The following is a 20,610-nucleotide window of genomic DNA, read 5'->3' on the forward strand; positions in this document are numbered from 1 at the left end:
CATTTAAGATTTCAGCTCAGTTCGAATAGCGTGCGACAGCGAAGCAGTACGGCGCGTGCAGAGCGAGAGATAGAAAGAGACAGAGACAGAACGAGAGATAGCGAGAGCAGCAGCAGCAGCACAGAGCGCGCACAGCTCTTGTCTTATCATTCAGTTCAATATTTGACATCAGTTGTCAATAAATACCAAGTGAAGAGTGCAGATTCTGCTCATTGTCCATCTGAGGTAAAGTGCTTGAAAAAGTGTGATTTAATAAATAAAGGAAGCCAGGTTATTGAAGCTAGTTCCAGTGAACAAATATTTGAAAAGAAAAAAAGAAAAAATACTAATAGTAAACAAATAAAATGTACAATAAAAAAACTAATAAAATTAAAGTAAAATAAGGAAATATTATTACTGACTAAGAACTAATATAATAAAAATTAAATAATAATAGAGAAGAAAAAAAAATAATACAAGAGTTGTGACATTGTGGTAAAATTTATAATGAAATGCAAAAAAATAAAAATAAAAATAAAAAAATAAAAATAATAATAATAATAATAATAATAATAATAATAATAATAATAATAATAATAATAATAATAATAATAATAATAAAAATTTAATAAGTAAAAATAAATAATAAAAATATTATATTAAAAATTCAATAATTTTTAATTCATTTGTAATCAGCTAATATTAAAAACACAAATGAATAAAAAGAACAAATACTTAATAAAAATAAAAATAATTATAATAAAAAAAAAAATAATAATAAAAATAAAAGTTAAATTAAATTAAATTAAAACTGACAATAATTAATTTAAATATATATAAATTAAAATTATATTTAAATGTAATTAGAATTTTGTGGAGAACTTATATAAATATATTCAAATAATAATCAATCTTAGTAAAAATTTAATAAATAATTCGGACTTCAAAGGGCAAACCTCAAATATCACGTATACGCAACGAGTGAGAGTAAACTAATATAAATATATGCAAAATCTAAATTATGAACCGATCCAGAACCAACACGGAAGCAAATCAAATGATTTCAATCTGAAATATTCCACATGAATCTGAATGAGATGTCAAGATATAGGGCCCCGCCAACCTCAACAATGTGCACGTGTTTTATTGATTTACATTTCCATATTTGATTCGGACTCTGTGGTCGAGAGCTTGTAACGCCTTCATGTGTGAATGCCAATTTGCATTAATCTCAACAGAATTGTTAAGCCTTAGTTAATATTAGCAATTCGTATTCGGTTTTATTGTTGTTGTTGTCGTTGTTGTTGAGAAACCACTTTGGCTGGGAATGTTATTTAAGGCATTTTTATAGCAGGTATCTTTGACTCGTAAAATACGATTTAAAAAAAAGGAAACTGAAAGTAGATATTTATAGTAACTTTCTGAGAAAGAAATATTTTTACATTTAGGTAATTAGATAAATAAATATTTAACTTTATTTAGTTAACTTTATAACGATATAATAAAACATAAATGAACTAATCATTTAAGATTTAAATAGATTTTTGAATATTGAAATATTCAATTATAAATTCAATTATTATTTACAGACTGTGATTGAGTAGTATTGTATTATAATATGAGAGTGTAAAATGTTATCCAAGTGAGCTTGCGTGTTAGCTGCGCTCTTCTCATTTCAGACTGTTATCCTCTAACTCTCACTCCGTGTGAGAGAGTGGAATAGACAATGATCGTTGTTGCCGAGCATAGTTTCGTGTGTTGCTGAGTGTGAGCGAGATAGTTACATGGCACATTCGGATAGGCTCGTTAAACGTCAGTGGACGAAGTGAAAGCTCAACTGAGACGACCAATCGACTCTATCTTTACATACATATGTAGTTAATTAAATATTTAACAATTCAATTGAGAAACTGTATAGCTTCTTTGCAGAGAATCAGGCAGTCAATACCTTTCGAATAATTGACTTTTTCGTATTTCATAATTAAATAATTCTCTGGCGGGCCGTAAATGAATATTGTATTGGAATTCTTTAATTAAATGCAGTCGGTTTTTAATCGAGTAAAAGACGCTTTTTCCCAATGATTCAATGGCTTTTGCCTTAAACAAACATTTCGCACAAAAAGCAGCACGGCCGGGGCGTGGCGCAGTGGGAAAAACACGAAAGGAAAACAACGAGAAAAGATGACGAAAAAAACCCAGAACACAGTGTGTATGATAATTGAAATGTGCGTGGGCGGTGGGCGTGGGACCTTGATGGTTTTCTTTTCGCTTGCAGCGGACGGCATTAAATTTAGTCGAGAAGACAAAGTTCTCGAGCTGAAAGTTTTTCCATTGCCTTTAAAGTAAAGTGAAAGTGAATTAAGTGCGGTTAAATAATTGCGATTAATTTCGAAATTTTGCAATCAATTTAAGTGGCAAACTTTAGTTGGACGATGCCAAAGTGGATAACAGCCAAAAAATAAAAACAAATCAAGCTTGAAAGAAAGAGAGCGACAAAGATAGAAAGAAGTTTAAGTGCTGTTGTCCCGTGTTCGTTCAAAAAGTAATCTATTTAATTGTTAATGCATAATTTATTAGCCGAGTCTGCCGAACTGCGGTTGGCGTGGCAATATTGATTTTTTTAAGTTTATGTCTGAATCTATTTTTGAAATAGGAACTTAAAGTGTTTTTTAATATATGTTCTTCATTATTTAAAGCTTTTATATATTTGCATATATGCATATGACACGCTTCTGTTAAATTGCTGTCCGTCTGTTTGCTGAACTTATCAATTCTGTAAAGTGTGGCTGTTAGAAGACTCTGTAGGTTACACACACTGTTACAAGAATTAATCATGACTGATTGCCTGAGTCTCTTAACAGTGCACTGCAGTTAGGTAATTCTAACTCTTTTAACAAGGGCTATTGCAACTGCTTATTGGTGCAGTTGTATTAGTGTGACTACATATTTTAACCAAATGAGTTTGCGTCTGAGCTGAGCTTTTATCCTCTAACTCTCATTCGACGTGAGAGAGCGAGAGAGACGACGATAGCTGTTGCCGAACGTAGTCTCGGGTGTTGCTGAACGAGAGCGAAATGACTGCATAGGACATTCGTATAGGCTCGTTACGAAGAAACTCTCAAGCTGTAAACACACATCAGAAGCCGACCAATCACATGTGTAATAAGATCGTGAGGAGAGTGTGCTAACATGCATGCATACAACTACATATGTGTACTGCTCTTTTCCGTGTCTCTTGTAATGAAGTACTTAAAATGGCTTAACATGAAAATATGTTAAATAGACTTCACACTCATTAAACAAATTTTTAGTGCTTTCAACTCTTTTCAAGTTAAACTCTCATTGAAGAAGCATAATAAGATTTTCTGATGGTATGATAAATTCTGAATGCTACTACTTTAATAAGGTCTGGTTGCCTTTCGTTGACCCGGTCTACCGCACGCTTACGAGAATCTCATTAAAATGCGAAACGGAAACGCAAAGTGTGATTCGTTACTTGAATATCACGCACAGACACGGCACACGCCACACGGCATACAGCATACGTGGTGGGTGGCAGGTGGCAGGTGGCAAGTGGGGTAAAGATGACATTGGCTCCAAATTACACTTACACGCATGTTGCAGCAGTGTCGCGACCCATTCCAACGAATCGACCCTGGGCCGTCAGACTTTATTCCATCGACTTTTTCGCGTGCAGCATGTGGCAAGTGCTGGCTGCTGCCTTTTCATGCGAATGAAGTTACGACACAAGCACGACTCTCGTGAGCAGACATAGTGAAGGGCGTGTGCCAGCAAAATATTTCAATGCTCCGCATGACTTTAGGCCAGAAAACAATATCAATTGGCATTGATATATTTCATTGAATTACTCGTTTTGCGAGTGTAGACAAAGTTTTTTTTTTTTTTGTCATAAATACAGATTAGACAGCTTATGCAGTTATTAATATTATTTTTTTTTATGTATCAAATATCATTTTATAGTCTGGCTTTTATGGCCTTCGCTTGCTTTGCCTTGCCAATATTTTGCGTGCGTGACGCAGAGCGTTTCTCGCGCTCTCATCCCTAAGTAAAATTGACTATCTGCCCCCACTTTCACCCTGTGCCTCCCACTCCACTCCTCCCTGTGTCACATATTGCAATCTGTGCAACATTTTGGTGCCATTTGCTATAAACAACACTTGGGGATTTCAACACCGCAGACACATTTCTTTTTTTTTCGGTCTAATTTGCGCTTATGGCTCAATGATCATTGGCATCAGCGAAATTGCATCAGCATCGGCAACTATAGTTGACTGGTTTCCCTCACGAACTGAGGCAGCTGCCGTTGCTTTGTTTTGCATATTTAATGCCAATTACGAAAACCGTTCATTCCGCCTGCTGTCGATTAGCCATTGTAGCATATTGACCCTATCTGCGCAGCAGCCTAGCCTAGGGGCTCATGCATTTGCAGCTATGCATTTTATTGCAATTAACAGCTGCGATTTTTTTCTCGCAAGTGTCGGGAGTTCAGGCAGCTGCTGCAGTAAACTGCATTCAATGCCAAACAAACAAACAAACAAAAAATGTATTTAATAAAAAATAATATAAAATACACGGAAAAGGGAAAGGGCATTTGTGGCGTAAGCACAGGTCAGGGTCAAGTGAAGGGCGCTAATTAAAAATTAAAATTCATAATTTTATCATGAATGCTTTTAATTTATGACTAAACTTAAATTGCGGAGCTCTTCATGATTCACATCTGCCTCTTCAAAAACCAATTAAAATATATTAAATATATACATATATTTCGATTATATATGTTTTATAGTTCTTTTTAATTTTTTTTTTTTTTTTTTTTTTTTTTTTTTATTTAAATTTAATTTGATTTCTAAAAACTTTTTTGAGTTGCTGGAAAATTAAATTCATTTATATAATATATATATTATTATTATCATTATTTTTATTATTATTATTATTATTACTACTATTATTATTTTATTTTATTTATTTATTTTTTTTTAATATAAAAACATTTATTTACCAACTCTAATGCATATTTCTCATAATAATGTGTGCAGAATAATGAAATCCGGCAGCACACATTGCTGGTTCTCTACTATCTCTTCCCTAATGCAGAAGTACATTAAAATAGCATTAGTTGCTGAGCATCGAGTTTCAAAAGCAGCAAATAGTGAAACGTGTTAAATTCTCTCAAAACCAGGCAAGAACCCGAAGCTATTTACGAGAGATTAGACAAGTCATAAACAAGCCGAAAGCATATTAAAAACTTTGCTTAAATAATAATTTCATATATTTTCTTGTAGGATGTTATATTGATTGGCAAAAAAGAAGAAGCTATTCCAAGATAATAATAATAATAATAATATTGTTCATGGGACAGAGTCAAGCAAATAGATGCCTTAGCCAAAAAAATAAAATAAAATAAATAAGTAGAAAAATGCATGTCAAAATAAATATAGTCACAATGCATGTCTGACAATCTGTCAGTCAGTCATTCAGTCAATCTGTCTGTCACTCATGCAGTCCATCAGTCAGTGAGTGAAGAATGCCGAGCAGAAAATAGGCAACATAAAGAGCAGCAAAGCGGAAGTACTTGGCAAATAAAAAATAAAATGATGTATGTGCCACTTTTGGTGTGTGCATTTCAGCGAATGCAAACATGCATGACACACACACACACACTCATACACACACACACACACTCATACACATACAAACAGTCACTTTAAGCACCATCATTCGCCAGTGCAAAGAGAATCGCACGACAAACTGCAATTGAGCTATTGTTTGCCTTCTGTTCTGATACGAGCTGCCACTCCTCCTGCTGCTGCTGCTTCTCCTCCTCCTGCTGCTGTTGCTGCTCCTGCTTCTCCTGCTGCACTCAACTCCATTGCCATGACGATTGTCTGAAATGCTCTCAATGGTCATCTGAAGTGTGTCGTCATTATAATGCCACGCAGAGCAGCCGTCGAGCTGGCTTCCTGTCAACAATAATAATATTAATAATATTTGTAATAATAATAGAAATAATAGCGCACGACTTAGGGCTGGCTGTCACAGCTCTACCTACCTGAAGCTTATGTTTTATTGAAAGAGTTTATAAGCTCGATGTGAATAAGAAAGTGTGTTCTGGTAGGGAATTCCTAACTTAGAGATACCCTGAAAAATGCATAAAGCTGATTTTACAATCATTTTTGCCTTATATTATATATTCTGTGATTGGGTTATACTATGGAAATTTATTTATGAAAGAACTCTTCTTCTAAACTGTGTTTTTTTAACAAGCACAATCACTTACCTTTCATACTCTTCATCCCTCCATATATCGACATAAAAGAGCTCCACTTGAAAACCTGCTAGACCGCAGCTTTCCCTGGCGAAATTCTCATACTTGTCCTTAACTCTTAGTTCATAGTCTCATTTCAGATCTATTTTTGCCTCTAACACACATCCGTCTACTTTCATATCTTTTATAATATCATTTAATCTCACTTTTCAAATATCATTGTTGATTTTACTCTTTAAGACGTATTAAAGTTGTTTGTTTGAATGAAGCTTATGTTTCATTATTTTAGTCAAAATCTAGCTCCGCAGCTATTCTGGCGTTTTTATATGTTTTTTTTGTATGTGACTCTAACATTTATTGAATAGAATTGCATTCAAAAGAGAACGTCAGGGCCAAAAATAATAACAATTAAAAAAAAAAAAAAATATTACAAACAACAAAAATTTGAAAAAATTCTATGAGCAAATGAATGAATAGAAAAATGTTATATGAAAGTGAGGGAAGCCTTTATAAATGAAATTCAGCTGAAGTTATTTGTCATAGCAAGAGTCTGTTGCAGTTCAAATAATTTTGTGTGAAAGGACTTGGGGGAAGGGCAAAATGCGTCGAAAATGTTACATATTAAAAATAACTGCATTCAGCGCAGGAATCTTTTGATTTTTGTTGTAAGAGAAAATAACATTTTTAGCTTGAGTTTCATTTCAAAAAGAACTTTAATTATTTAATTAGTAAAATTTCTATTCAACACTATAATTTGATGCGCGTATGAGTATATAATATATATAATAATTACATAATGTGATTGTGTGAGTATGCATTTAATATATCAAGTCAAACAGAGGATAGAAGGAAGGATAATTAGCTGCAACAGTTCGTTTTCATGGTGTTTGCCACGCCTTCCTCTGCCTGTTACATCTCTTTTTGCATAGCCAGTTTACCCTATAGACCCACATTCTATGGCTGCAGGATATTTAAACTGCATATGCATCATCCACGTCTCACCTCGAATTTTAGCTCTGAGGGAACTTTCGAGCTAAAGTCTTGACATTTTCTGGCCCACTTAGCTCGAGTGTTAACAAAAGTCTTCTACACACTTACCTGACAGGTTTTGCCTGAGGCCACCTGAGCATTAGCCTGTGTGCTCGCACATGGCTAAGGCCTATTAGCTGGATCTGGATTTTGCAAGCCTTTTGCATTCGCTTTAAATTTTGCTTTTTGTTCGTTTTTATTTGCATTTGCTGTTGGTTTTTATGCATTTATGTTTCCATTTTGACTTACTTTGAGCAGAATAATTGAAATTGCCTTAGCCTGGCCGCCTCCTCCTCCTCGACCTCTCCCCACCTCTGCACGAATTGGCAAACGCCACAAGTTGCTTGAAATGTCAATGGCTTTGACATTTGGCATACTCAATTCATTTGCAATTTAATCGAAGCACCTGCTCAAACGTATTCGACTTTCCAAATGCGTGAGTTGCCATTTTCGCATTTTCACATTTTCCCATTTCCGTTACCGGTTAGCATTTCAGCGTCGCTTTTGTTTCCTGACGCAGGCCCAGCTTATCTTTCATTATACTTTGTTGCCAGCTCCAAACTTCGCAAACGTGCAAATTAGTTGTGGGATCAACAATGCACTCAACACTCGACACACACACACACGCACACACACACACATACACACACATGCACACTCTTATATAGAGTCGGCGGCAAACTTTGTTGCAAATGCATCTTGGTGCACTTTACGGTTATGCGACGCCCCTCGTGCAAGCTGCATGCCAAATGCCAAGCGCCAAGTGCCAAAAGGCAGCCAAGCGCCTGCCTCGTTGTGATTTTGCACAAGGAATTGCTGCTCCGCTAGATACGAGCCATATTTTGGCACCATTTGACTTTAAATGTGCGAATAATTGAGTTGAGACAAGTTGAATTGGAGAATTAAAAAGTCAATCAATTCAATTGATTTTTAATAAAGGGTAAAGTAAATGAAAAAATATAGAAAAATTATACGCTTCAAGTCTTTAAGTTTTATAAATGATTTGGTATTTATTTGAAGCAAATACTTTTTATAAAATATATAAAAATATATATATATATAAGTTATTATTATTACTCATTACCTTACTTTAAGTTAGTATTAAATTTATATAAAGTTTTAAAATTTATATACATCTTAGATTTCCTGATTTTTTTATTTTTTCATTCATAATTCAATTTTGAATTTAATAAATAGACAGTATTCTGTATTTTTTGTGTTATGAAAAAAATTAAAAAAATATAATAAAAATAAAAAATTCAATAAATTTGCGCTTAATAGAGATTTTTGTTGATATATGTACTTGTTTTGTTTTTGTTTTTTTTTTTTTTTTTTTTTTTTTTTTAATTTTTATTTATATTTTATTTATTTATTTATTTTATTTTTTATTTTTTTTGTAAGCCTGTCTTACTACTTATAAAATTTAAACAACAAAGACAGAAATATTTATAAAAAATCAGCATATCCATCATTTATAATATAAAATAAGAATCTTGAGTTTAATAAATATTTATGTCCTGTGGCTTATTATTTCACTGGATTTATTGAATAAATTCGACCATAAATCTCATAGTAAATATGAAAAAAAAATATATATAAAATTGATATATGAAATATATAAAAAATCACAACCGTCTTCCTTCTATCTTCCATCCTGCTCTTGCAACAACTCACTGCATTCACTGGCTTCACTAAAGCCGACTTTAAATCTCATTAACATGCAAAACTCCAGCAGGCAACTTTTTCTCTGTTAAACGGCTTATCAGTTTGATAAAGGAAATTGACAGAGCGAGTCATGCTGCATTTTAGCTCTGTACGTGCGCCCACAACAGGCCCATGTTAAACTCTCTTAGGCTGTTAGTGCAACAGTGCAACTAACAGAGTCAGAGAGCAGGGAAATTTTAACAGCGCGCTGTTATGTTGAGTTGTTACAGCTGTTAGCGCGCCAGCACGTGTGTGCGTGTGTGCGCGCGCTCCAAAACTAGGCAACATTATTGAAATTTAAGCGAAAGCCCGCAAAAGGCACATTAAATCAAGAGTTGAATTCATTTGATTGAAATACATAATAAACGAGTCTGCCTGATTTGCCTGTGGGTCGCATCACTGTTATTATTGTCATTTTTATTGGCCTTCAAATTCCGCTGAAGCAATGAAAAACGTTTACGTTTGCGTTTGCGTTACCATTTTGTGTGTTTATATTCCGTTATGCCCAAGTTCCGAAAAAAAGAAGTTAAACGCACACAGCCTATAAAACCCAGCGCGCAGTCTCCCAAGTTGCTTCGGGCTCGGCTCGGTGATAAGCATAAAATGCTTATAGGTTTTGTAGACATTATAAATTTATGATTGACTCGACTTGACTGGCGACAGTGTGCGTGCGTGTGAGTGCGCATTGATTTCTTGGCGGCTGCTGAAAGAGTCTTCCATAAAACGCTCGCCCACTAAGTGGGGCATGGCTCATTAGGAAATGGCAAAACATAAGCTAAATTATCGCATACTCAAAGCAACAATAAAAGTTTTGACAGCGCCGAGTCACAGAATCATATGTTAGGGCACAGTGAGGCAAGGAATAGATAAAGTCAAGTCAATTTGACTAAACTAACAGCACTTGACTTCCTCTCTATTTTCAGCACTTTGCAAAATAATGAGGGAAAAAAAAATTTAATAAATCTTGCTTAAACGCTTTCTTACACATTTTTTCTCTCGCTAGCTCTTGTTAGCGGGCGCAACATGATTCATGTAGTCCGTACGTACTCTTGGGCTCATAACAACTTAGCCCGAGTTACTCAGTGGCCAATAAAACAAAATTCGCCCAGGAGTTCGCTGTGAGGAATCACAGCTGTAGCAGCCGCAGCGCAGGCATCGCCAAGATTTATGCCTCAGCCTCGATGTGCTGCCATTAAAATTGTATTCCATTTTCATTTCTACACTCATTCACCAGAGTAAAATGAGTATATGGGTGCTATGAAATGCACGTCAATACGTCTGTGCGTCTGTCTTGTGTAAAGGTAGAGAAATGCTTCACATATGCTATACTCCTCTTTTTCTTCACTCTCAGAAACCATAGCCGTTGATATGCTAAAGAATTGCAGTGTACCAGTTGAGGGCGTGGCTAATCGGCAGTAAGACCTGGGAAGCATTTGCTTCGTGAATGAGTATTCTACAGTCGGCTATGCCCCATTGCAATGTTATTACTTGCCTTTTTTCTTATTTTTTCACTCTTTTTTTTTTTTTTTTTTTTTTTTGGTAAGCTGCACCTAAAAACTTTTTGGCTTAATTTTTTTTTTTTTTTTTTTTTGTTAGCCAACTTTGTTCTACATATAACCCCAGCCCAGGCTGATTGCGCGCCCACTTTCTTGGCTCTCTTGCCATATCGCTGTGTTCAGTAGGCGTGTCGGGCCCGCCCCGATAGCACAAAATGTAAGTTTTCATGGCAAGAAACGTTTTATTTTCAGCTCTTGTTTTTCATTTGTATTTGTATTTTATTTTTCGGGGGGAAATGCCAACAAAAGTTTCCATTGTTTGCTTTGATGTGTTTCGTTTGCACCTGCATCCAGCTACCTTTGCTGACGGCCCTCGCCTCTTTGATGTGCAATATTAAAAACTCTTTTATGGCAGAGGACTGCAATAAGCCGAAAATTGAAGTCTGCCAATCAAATGTAGTCACAAATCAGGCGGAGAGTAAAAATTAGTTAAACAAGAGTCAAATATGAAAAACATTTTCTTTTTCTTTTTATGTCATACATTCTTTTTTTTTTTTAAGTATTATTAAAAGAGGTTGACTTTATTTAACGATTTTTTATGCTATTCAAGTCATTTAAAAATTATACTTGAAATGCCTATAAGGAATGCAATTGACAGGCTGTTTGGCCTATCTGAAAATTTATTAATATTATAAAATAAATACAAGCATAAGTAGCAAAAGGCTGTTTCAAATATTTAATATAAATTTAAAAAAAAATCTAAATGTTTAATTCTTGTACTAATTTTCCAATAAATATGATGTATTTATGTATATTACCTTTTTTACCTTTTTTTTTTTTAATTTTAATTTTTAATTTTTTTATTGTTTATATAACTGTTTTTTTTTTTTGTTTTTTTTTTTTTTTTTTTTTTTTTTTTTTTTTCTTTTTATTTATATATTCTTTTTTTTTATATATACCTCTTTTTAGTTTTTAAATTTATTTTATTTATGTCTCATTACGTTTCTATATAATTAAATTATTATTTTTTAAGTTTTTTTTATTATTATTTGCTTTTAATAATTAAATTCATTTTATTTATTTACTTACTTTTTTTTTAATTTTTCTGTATTTAATTTCTTGATTTTATTATTATTTTTATTATTATTATTCTTATTATCTTTATTATTATTATTTTTATTATTATTCTTATTATTTTTATTATTATTTTTATTATTATTATTTTTTAATTTAATAATTAATTTCATTTATTTTACTTATTTTTTTTATTTATTATTTTCATTGTTTCACTTAATTTATTCCTTCAATAACTTCACTCTTAAATAAATATCAGCAAATAACTTAGATTACAGGGTAATAGCTAGTCGCTCTGTTTATCGCATCGCTGCTGCCATTGTTATCATTCCGCTGCTGCCAAGACCCTTTTCTTTGTCAGCCAGCGCCATCAAAACATTTTCGACTACTTTTTTTTCAGTCCCAGCAAATCGTTTGCCAAAAACACAAAACACTTCGCAACGAGTTGCTATACATAAAAAAAATAAATGCTTAACAAAACATTTATTGAACAACTTTGAGCGAGACAGAAACTCGCTATTCTCTAAGCGTCAGCAAATGTCATCATAAAACTTTAATTTACAAAACAATCCTATTTGTATATAGCTAAAACAATATGTAGAAATGTAATATCCATTCGAAACATTTTAGTTTTTTTTTTAACGTAATTTGTTAGCTGAAATTGATTAGGTATTTCCATCGTAGATACTATGGGAAAGTATTAGCAATTATGTTGCGCAATTTGTCAGCTCAGCTGTGCTGCGGCAGGTGTGCAGATTCCGCGAATAGTTGTGGACCCTCATCAATTGTGCATTGTGATTTGTGCTTTGTTGTTGTTTGTTGTTGTTGTTGCCAATGAGCTGGCCAGGCGCATAATGGAGCCACTCTCCGTTCGAAGTACTCGAATCATTTGTGTTTGTTTTGTTTGTTGCTTGATTGAGCCCCAACCCCAACACATACATACATTGTATTTGTATTAAGTATGACAGATCTATAGTTAATTACTGGCATTACTGCTTGCCCAACTCAACATGTGCGGCTGAGTGCCAAGTTGTAGGCATAATTACCGACATTTTTTTTTTTTTTTTTCGGGTCGCCTATAATTCGTGTTTGTTGGGCTTCGTGCCATAAGTCAAAGTATTTGTTTTTCCTTGCCATTTAGGATTCATTTTTCTCCCTTTTCTTTTCGCTTGTTATTGTTTTTCTTTTTGAGTTGGCCCATGATTGATTAGCTGTTGGCCAGCTGCTGCTGTTGCCTGTTTTTGTGTTTATCTTTTTCTTCTCCTCTCGCTGGCTTAATCAAAGCGGAAATAAGTTATATATATGCAACTGGAGCCTAATCAGCGGCTGTATTTCCATTGCTACTCAATATATATATATGTTTGTTATTTCTACTCGATTCTCATGCGCTTGCTGGCCAAAATGCATCCACAAATTTGGCCTGGGCAATAATTTCATAAAATTACTCGGGCGCCACATAAAAACCGAACATAAAAAAAAAAAAGAAAAAGAATATTGTTATCGGGCACCCACAGACACACACCCACACACCCACATATATACGCACACACACGCACTCACGCTGCTTTGCCATTTTATGGCATAAATTTAGAGCGTCGCTTGGCCCTAGGCTGGATTTGGGTCCAGCCCGGGTCCAGCTCCAAGTTTCATTGTTTCTTGCGACACTTTGCGGAGCAGATAGAAAAATTGCTGTCATATTTGCCTCTCCATTTGGTGATTATGCCTGATTTCCATTTAGATGATGGACGAGACGAGACAGAGAGGGTCTGTCTCTCTCTCTCGCTCCCTCTCTCTCTCGCTCCCTCTCTCTCTCTCTAGCCGCTGGCCGATTGGCAGGCGTTGCTTGAATTTTATGAATGCGTCGCTTGAGCTGTCAACAAACCATAAAAAGTTTTATTTCTTTAATGTTGTCCTGTGGCTGCAATTTCGTCACTCCAGCTGTCATTGTGTGTGTGTGCGTGTGTGCGTGTGTGTATGTGCGGGTGTGGGTTATTGTTGTGGTTCAATCATTTAAGCTTTTTAATTTGTTTCATGCTCAGCACTGTTGTACGAAAGATAAAGTCTAAGCTGCTGCAGAGTATTTAAATATTGAATCGAGTATGTAAATTTTATATGGTTTAAATGGAGAGATGAGAGGATAGGAACGGAAGGAAAGGCGTGTAGACAAATGGACCGACGGACGAGAGACGAAGAACGGACAAACGGACAGCCGAATGGACGGATAAGGGAACCTATGGACGACAGACGGAAAGACGAAGAATGAACGAAGAACGGACAAACGGGCAGACGGATAGACAAGCAGACGAATGTTCGTCGATAGACGTATGGACGAAAAATTATCGAAGAACGGACGCACAGATAGACGGAAAAACTCTTAAATAGATGACAGACGGACGAAGAACGAAGGAAGAAGAGACAAATGGAAAGGTTAGATGAACAAATGGATAGACGGACAAACGAACATGCGGACGGACAGACGAATGACAGACAGGACGACAAATGGGTAGACGAAGATCAGACGAAGACTGAACTGAATGAAAGACGGACAAGCGAAAAAAACTTGCAGAATGACAGAGGAACCGATGAACGACAGACGGACAGACGAAAAACGAACGTAGAAGGGACAAATGGAATGGTTAGGCAAACAGATGGCTAGGCGGACAGTGGACAAACGAATAAAGAAATAGAGGAACAAATGAACGGATGAATGAATTGATGAACGGACGGATGACTGACAGGTCGACAAACGAACAGACGAAGATCGAACGAAGACTGAACTGAATGAAAGACGGACAAGCGAAGAACGAAAGAAGAAGGAACAAAGAGACAGACATATAGACGGACAAATTAACGTACAGGCGTAGGACAGATGAACTAAGAACGAATGGACGGACGAATCGACAAACGTATGTCCACAGACGAACGAGCATACGAAGCACAACTGAGGAACGGATAATCGGACGAACGAAGAACAAGCAAAGAGAGCGACAAACAGGCATGGCTGGATGTATTTAGGTCAAGAACATATATACCCTATGTTGCCTGCCATACCTTCTTCTACCAGTTACATACATTTTAAGGAAACCAATATACCCTGTAATACCAGTTTCAATGGCTAGATTTCAAGTATTTCAAGGCACTTCAGATTACTGCTCACCTGTTCGCAATATTCATGGCATCTCAAGGAACCTAATGAATTGATGTCGTACAATGTGCCAGAGGTAGTTAGCTGCACGTATTTGTGTAATTAATGTGTGTCTGTAGTGTATTTGAGGAGTCGATTCGATTCGATTCGATGCGACTCATTGGCAACTGATGAGTGTGACGTGTGCTAAGTGCACTTCCTGATTCCAATTAGTTGCATGCAGAGTTGCCAAACCCTAATCGATCAACGCTGCGTATGATTAATGTGGGCTTGAGAGAAAATTCCTTGCGAGGCTGGGAAATGGCTCATAGGAGTGATTGACGCATTGAGGCTGGAGACTGGGCCCAGTTAATTGCCTATCAAGAGTGCGGCAACTCAGTTGGGAAACTCGGCGAGTTCATTTGTAGATTAATTCAACTTTTGGCTGATTTTAAATTGAAGCAATTAATATTTGTTGCTGTCACGCCTCTAGGTATGCCGAAACAATTTCAGTTGATTATTTAAACCGCTTATCATCGTGCCGCAAATCTTCGAAAACAATTCGGCAAGTGAGCGGGCGGGCGGCGCAGGAAATTCAATTCCATCAAGTCGTTCCACTAAATCACAGAGTGGGGGGAGGGGGAGTGTGGAGTGTGGAGTGGGCGGCACTCAGCGGCTGGCAAACAAACCTTTAACTTTATCAAAGGTGCTAAATTTGTGCCAAAGTGTCGTTGGCATCGCGAAATCAAATGCAAACAAGTCGAGCGCAGTCGACAGAGACCTTGGCTACGACAGGCTGTCTCCCACCCTCAGCAGCTGCTGCTGTGTGTGTGTGTGTGTTCGTGTTCATTCCCTCAGTGTGTGGGCGTAGACAGGCATAAATTTGTGCCCAAGCCCGGACTACGTGCTGCGGCTCTGCCTAAAGGATTACAGCCGGCACTCGCAGTCGCAGACTGAGTCGCTCGTCCTTCATCCTTCGTGCTGCGTCCTTGATTCTGCAGCACAGCAAAGCCAAGGACCGGGCTTCACGTCGACTCTTGGCAAGGACGCTGAAATTTATATCACTCTCGCCTTCAAGGGGGCGTGACGCCCGCAGAGTTATTGCCAAATAAGCCGCGCCAGTGATTGACTATAATATACCCCGACCAAAGCTGATTTGCGATGTTAAAATATGCAGACCGAGAGGCTGAAGTGGAATGAAATTCCTCTCAGACTGATATGAGCTATCGATTGACTATCCCATATACCAATACTCCCTCTATATATAGTTGTCCTACTTCAACTCCTCTTCCCACTCAGCATTTCACGCCGAGTATACCCTAACTCTATTTGCAGTTCGGGTATGCCAAGACGATACGGAGAACTGTATTGCGGTTGAGTGTCTATTGCCGTTGGTATCTTTATTGAAAATGCGTCTAGCTTTCAAGTTGTGTTCTTTTGAATAAAAACAAACGGATAATGTTATTGCTAAGGCTGAGCAAATAGCTTCCAATTGAATGAAACTGCGGATTTCAGCTGGAGTGACAAATCGTTTTATAAATATAAGCAAAATGTAGAACATTTTAGATTTCAATTAATTACAATTTTTGTTTGTTTATTTTTTCTATGTTGTTGTGTATTATTTGGGATTAGTAGTGTTAAGAAAACATGGAGAGCTTTTCCTTGGACATATGTGACATGCAGATGCTGGGTGCGAGGGGGGCGGAGGTGCTGTATATTGTATAAGAGTTTTTAATCACCCTGGAAAGGACAGATTTTCTTCTCAGCTTTAATTTTTAGCTGACACTTGATATAAATGTGTTTTAATTCTTTATTAAATAGATTTTAATACGTATTTTAAAATTTTTTTTTAGTAATTTATAGAGCATATAATAATTAATGGTATTTAAATAATAATAATTATTTGTTTTCTTTATAATTTATGTATTTCACAGACTGCAACCTTTTTTGCGTTAAAATAATTGATTACAATAATTAAAAAATAAAATAATAATTCAATCAAATTGTTTAATATATATTCACATTTCCGTTTAATGAAATATAAATAATAAAAAAATTGTTAAATTTTAATTTCAAAATATTCAAATTAAAAATTACAATATAATTTTTTTTATTTCTCATTTATTACTTAAAAATAAAAAATAAATAAATATATTTATAAATAAATTTTAAATATTAATTATTAAATATAATTAAAAATAAGTATTAAATATTAATTGCTATAAATTCAATGTTCATATATAATATAGAAATATATAAAAATAAATTTATAAATATTGAGCTATATAAAAACATAAATAAAATTATAATTTATAAATTTTACTTAATTTTCGTATAATATATTTTTCAAATGACAGTTGAATAATTTTGATAATCCAGTAAATAAATATCCAATCCAATAAATAAATTTACGAAATAATATAAAAACATAAATTAAATAATACTTTATATTTATAATTATATAAAAATTTTATATATATATATATTATATATTAAGCTTTCAAATGTCAATTTAATATGTTTTATATTTTCCTTTCGTCTTTTGCAGCTCATCAAACAGAACAGAAATGGTGCACAACGAGGAGCTCGCCCTGGACACAGGTGTGGCGCACGGCACACCTGTTGCCATAAACGGCGAGACGAAGCCAAATCAGCGGCTGTACGAGCCGCGTGAACGTTTTATCATAACCAAAAACGTGGTCGTCATCGGGCTGGCCTTCATGATACACTTCACGGCCTTCCACGGCACCTCGAATCTGCAGAGCTCGGTGAATGCGGACAAGGCGCTGGGCACCACAACGCTGGCCGTCATCTACGGCTCGCTCATATTGTCGAACATATTCCTGCCCATGACTGTGATTAGGTGAGTCTTGCATGCTGCACACCTGCTTGCCCCATAGAAATTAATTTCCCTCGGCTTTATGTAGATTCAAATTCAAAGTTTTGCTTTCATCCTTTGTTCACGTCTTTAAGATCATCTCATTGTCGCATATAATTGCTGTGCCAACTACGGGGAGCTGGGGCAGGGGCTTAGCCATAAATTTTCGGCATTGCCATAAATGTCGGGCAATTGCGTGGCGTTTTTATGGCAATTTTATGCAGATGCGACAGTCGGCAGTAAATACTTTGGCTGCTTGCTAAAGCATTTGACTGCTAAATGTCAACGGGCGAGTTTTTGGGTGGGGAGGCAAGTGGGCGTAGTTGATAGCTCAGCGCATCCTTATAGACATTTTGCCCTTTTTTTTTTTTTTTTTTTTGGCTATCGACCATTTTGTTTTGGCTGACATTTAAACAAATCGCTAATTTATAGAAAACGTTTGCAGCCCAAGGGGGCGGACAAGTTTCGACACATTTTTCCGACTCGTTTGACTTATTCCGGACACGCGCGCTGGCCCCAAAAGGAAAAAAAAAAAAGAAAATGCTGCCCACTGGCAACTTTAATCAGTTAACTCGATTTATTTAGATTTATGGCCGGCCTTGAAGCAGCTGCTTAGCTGGCCCACTGAGTCACTGAGCCACTGAGTCACTGAGTCAGTCAGTCGGCCAGTCGGCCGTTCAGCCTGCTGGCCAGGCTAATACAAATGGCCAACACTAAGCCTTTCCCACTTACTCTAATCAACAGTTGGTTCGGCTGCCGCCTGACCATGGCCCTGGCCCTCTTCGCCTATATGCCGTACATAGCCGCCCAGTTCTATCCGCGCTTCGAGACGCTCATTCCGGCCGCGTTGATGGTGGGCTTTGGCGGCGGTCCGCTGTGGTGCTCCAAGTGCACATACCTGTCCACCGTCTCCGAGGCGCTGACCAAGGTGCGCGGCAGCGAGTCGCGCAAGGATGTCAACACGGTGAAGTTCTTCGGGCTGTTCTTCATCTTCTATCAGATGGCGCAGGTGTGGGGCAATCTGATATCCTCCTCGGTGCTGACGCTGAGCGCCGCGACGCCGGCCAATGAGAGTCTGCTGGAGCTGGAACTGGAGCCCCTCGAGGCGAGCATAAGTCGCGTGGGCGAGCTGTGCGGCGCTCGCTTTTGCCCCGGCATCAGCGCGGAGGTGAATCCCAACCTAGTGCCGCCGGCGCCCGAGCAGATACAGCTGCTCAATTCCATATTCCTGGCATGCATGGCCGGCGCAGTGATTATGATGATTTTTGGCGTAAGCTCGCTGAAGCGGTGAGTATATATATACATATACATATACATACACATACATATATTTATATGTCTCTATCTACTTCATTATTCGCTCGCTCAGCTATGGCGTTAATCGCGGCGACACTGGGGATGGCATCTCCGGCCTGAAGCTCCTAACTGTGACCATTAATCTGCTGCGCAAACGCCGCCAGATACTCATGCTGCCCATAACCATGTTCATTGGCCTGGAGGAGGCCTTTCTGGCCGTCGACTTTACACGCGTAAGTGAGCTTTTTAAGCTTAGCTGCCCGCACAGCTAACGTCCCTAACGTCCACTCTTAGTCGTTCGTCGCCTGCGGCTGGGGCATTTCCAAAATCGGATTTGCGATGATCTGCTTTGGCGTGGCCAATGCGATTGCCGCCGGCATTGCGGGCGCCCTGGTCGAGCGCATCGGACGTGTCACCCTGGCGGCCATCTGTGCCGTGCTTAATCTCTGCCTGCTCGCCTACATGTACAACTGGGAGGCGCGCGAGGGCGACTACCTCATGTACTGCACCTTTGCGGCCATTTGGGGCATCTGCGACGGCGTCTGGCTGGTTGTTGTCAACGGTAAGCGCAAAGCTTTAAGCTCAGCTGTTGCTCAGTACTTACTCGCTATATTGCAGCTTTTTATGGCATTCTGTTTCCCAACCATCTGATTGCCGCGTATAGCAACTTCCGTTTATGGGAGAGCACGGGTTCGGTTATTGGCTACGTCATCAGCTCCCAGCTGTGCACATCCACCAAGCTGATCATTCTGATTTGTGTCATGGTCGTGGGATGCGTGGGGTGAGCTTTATTTTTATATAATTAGTTTTTAAATAATCTAGATTGTTTTAGACATTGTTCACTTTTTAATTTATACCTTAATATTATTAGCTCATATACCTCATTCAATTACCTGCATTCATATATTTAATATTATAATATTTTATATAATTAATTTTCAATTAATTTCGAGCCTTTGAACAAAATTTAAAAATTATTTAAGGTTTTCTAAAATTATTTTTTAGTAATTTTTATTTTTATTATTATTTTTATTATTTTTTTTTTATAATTTTTGATCTAGACCTTTTAAGAGGGATCCAAATATTTTAAAATTTATTTTCTATTTTCTTTTTTTTATTGAAAATTAATTTCCAGTTATTTTTAAATTAATTTTTATATTTAAAATATTTCTGTATTTACTTATATTTATTTATCTATTTATTAATTTTTATTTTTATATTAAATCTCCAGCTACGGCCTAATTCAAATGAATCCAATTATTTTATAAATTTATGTACCTATTTTTATTTTAATTATTTAAAATAAATTTCCAGTTATACTTCAATTTATTATTATATTATTTAAAATATTTTAGTATAGCATATTTATCTATTTATTTTTTAAACTTTTATTTATTATTATTATTTTTTTTTATATTTCAAATATTCTAAAATGAATTTCCAGTTACGGCCTAATTGAGTATCGTGTGTGGCAGAAGCAAAAGAACTTGGAGAACATGTTGAGTGACTGATTGATCTTTGACTCTGCCGCGCTTGCTTTGCTAATCTACGTGCATGTGATATTGCCAGTCTACACTAAGAGCAATTAAGAACAATGTAATTAGTATTAATAAGTTAGTTTTAATATTTGTATTTTAATGAATTCCAATAAATACACACGCATTTCGCATTAGCATTAATATTGAAGTGAAGATTGAGTGGAATATGCTCTGCGTAGAGGGGTTGTCCGGGTATAGAGGAGGTA

The 20,610-nt window shown here is 36.4% G+C and overlaps 1 protein-coding gene across 1 annotated transcript; it reads left to right on the plus strand.

Annotated features, from left to right (window-relative positions):
• Positions 1–24: 24 nt before the first annotated feature.
• Positions 25–20,552, plus strand: LOC6580354 (UNC93-like protein). The gene is made up of 7 exons (XM_002006165.4): positions 25–225; positions 17,241–17,555; positions 18,315–18,857; positions 18,940–19,099; positions 19,161–19,428; positions 19,485–19,647; positions 20,311–20,552. Exons 2-7 carry the CDS (start codon positions 17,260–17,262, stop codon positions 20,375–20,377), a joined length of 1,497 nt encoding a protein of 498 aa, XP_002006201.1. The 5' UTR covers positions 25–225; positions 17,241–17,259; the 3' UTR covers positions 20,378–20,552.
• The last annotated feature ends 58 nt before the right edge of the window (positions 20,553–20,610 follow it).

This window comes from Drosophila mojavensis, unplaced genomic scaffold (genome assembly GCF_018153725.1).
Source record: "Drosophila mojavensis isolate 15081-1352.22 unplaced genomic scaffold, ASM1815372v1 contig_81, whole genome shotgun sequence".
In the NCBI taxonomy this organism is placed as follows: Eukaryota; Metazoa; Arthropoda; class Insecta; order Diptera; family Drosophilidae; genus Drosophila; species Drosophila mojavensis.

Bases quoted from the DNA above. Each gene is read 5' to 3' on its own strand.
- LOC6580354 (XM_002006165.4), top strand. From the start codon at position 17,260: ATGGTGCACAACGAGGAGCTCGCCCTGGACACAGGTGTGGCGCACGGC. The intron at 17,556-18,314 runs GTGAGTCTTGCA...TCTAATCAACAG, and splicing joins CTGCCCATGACTGTGATTAG to TTGGTTCGGCTGCCGCCTGA. The intron at 18,858-18,939 runs GTGAGTATATAT...TCGCTCGCTCAG, and splicing joins GGCGTAAGCTCGCTGAAGCG to CTATGGCGTTAATCGCGGCG.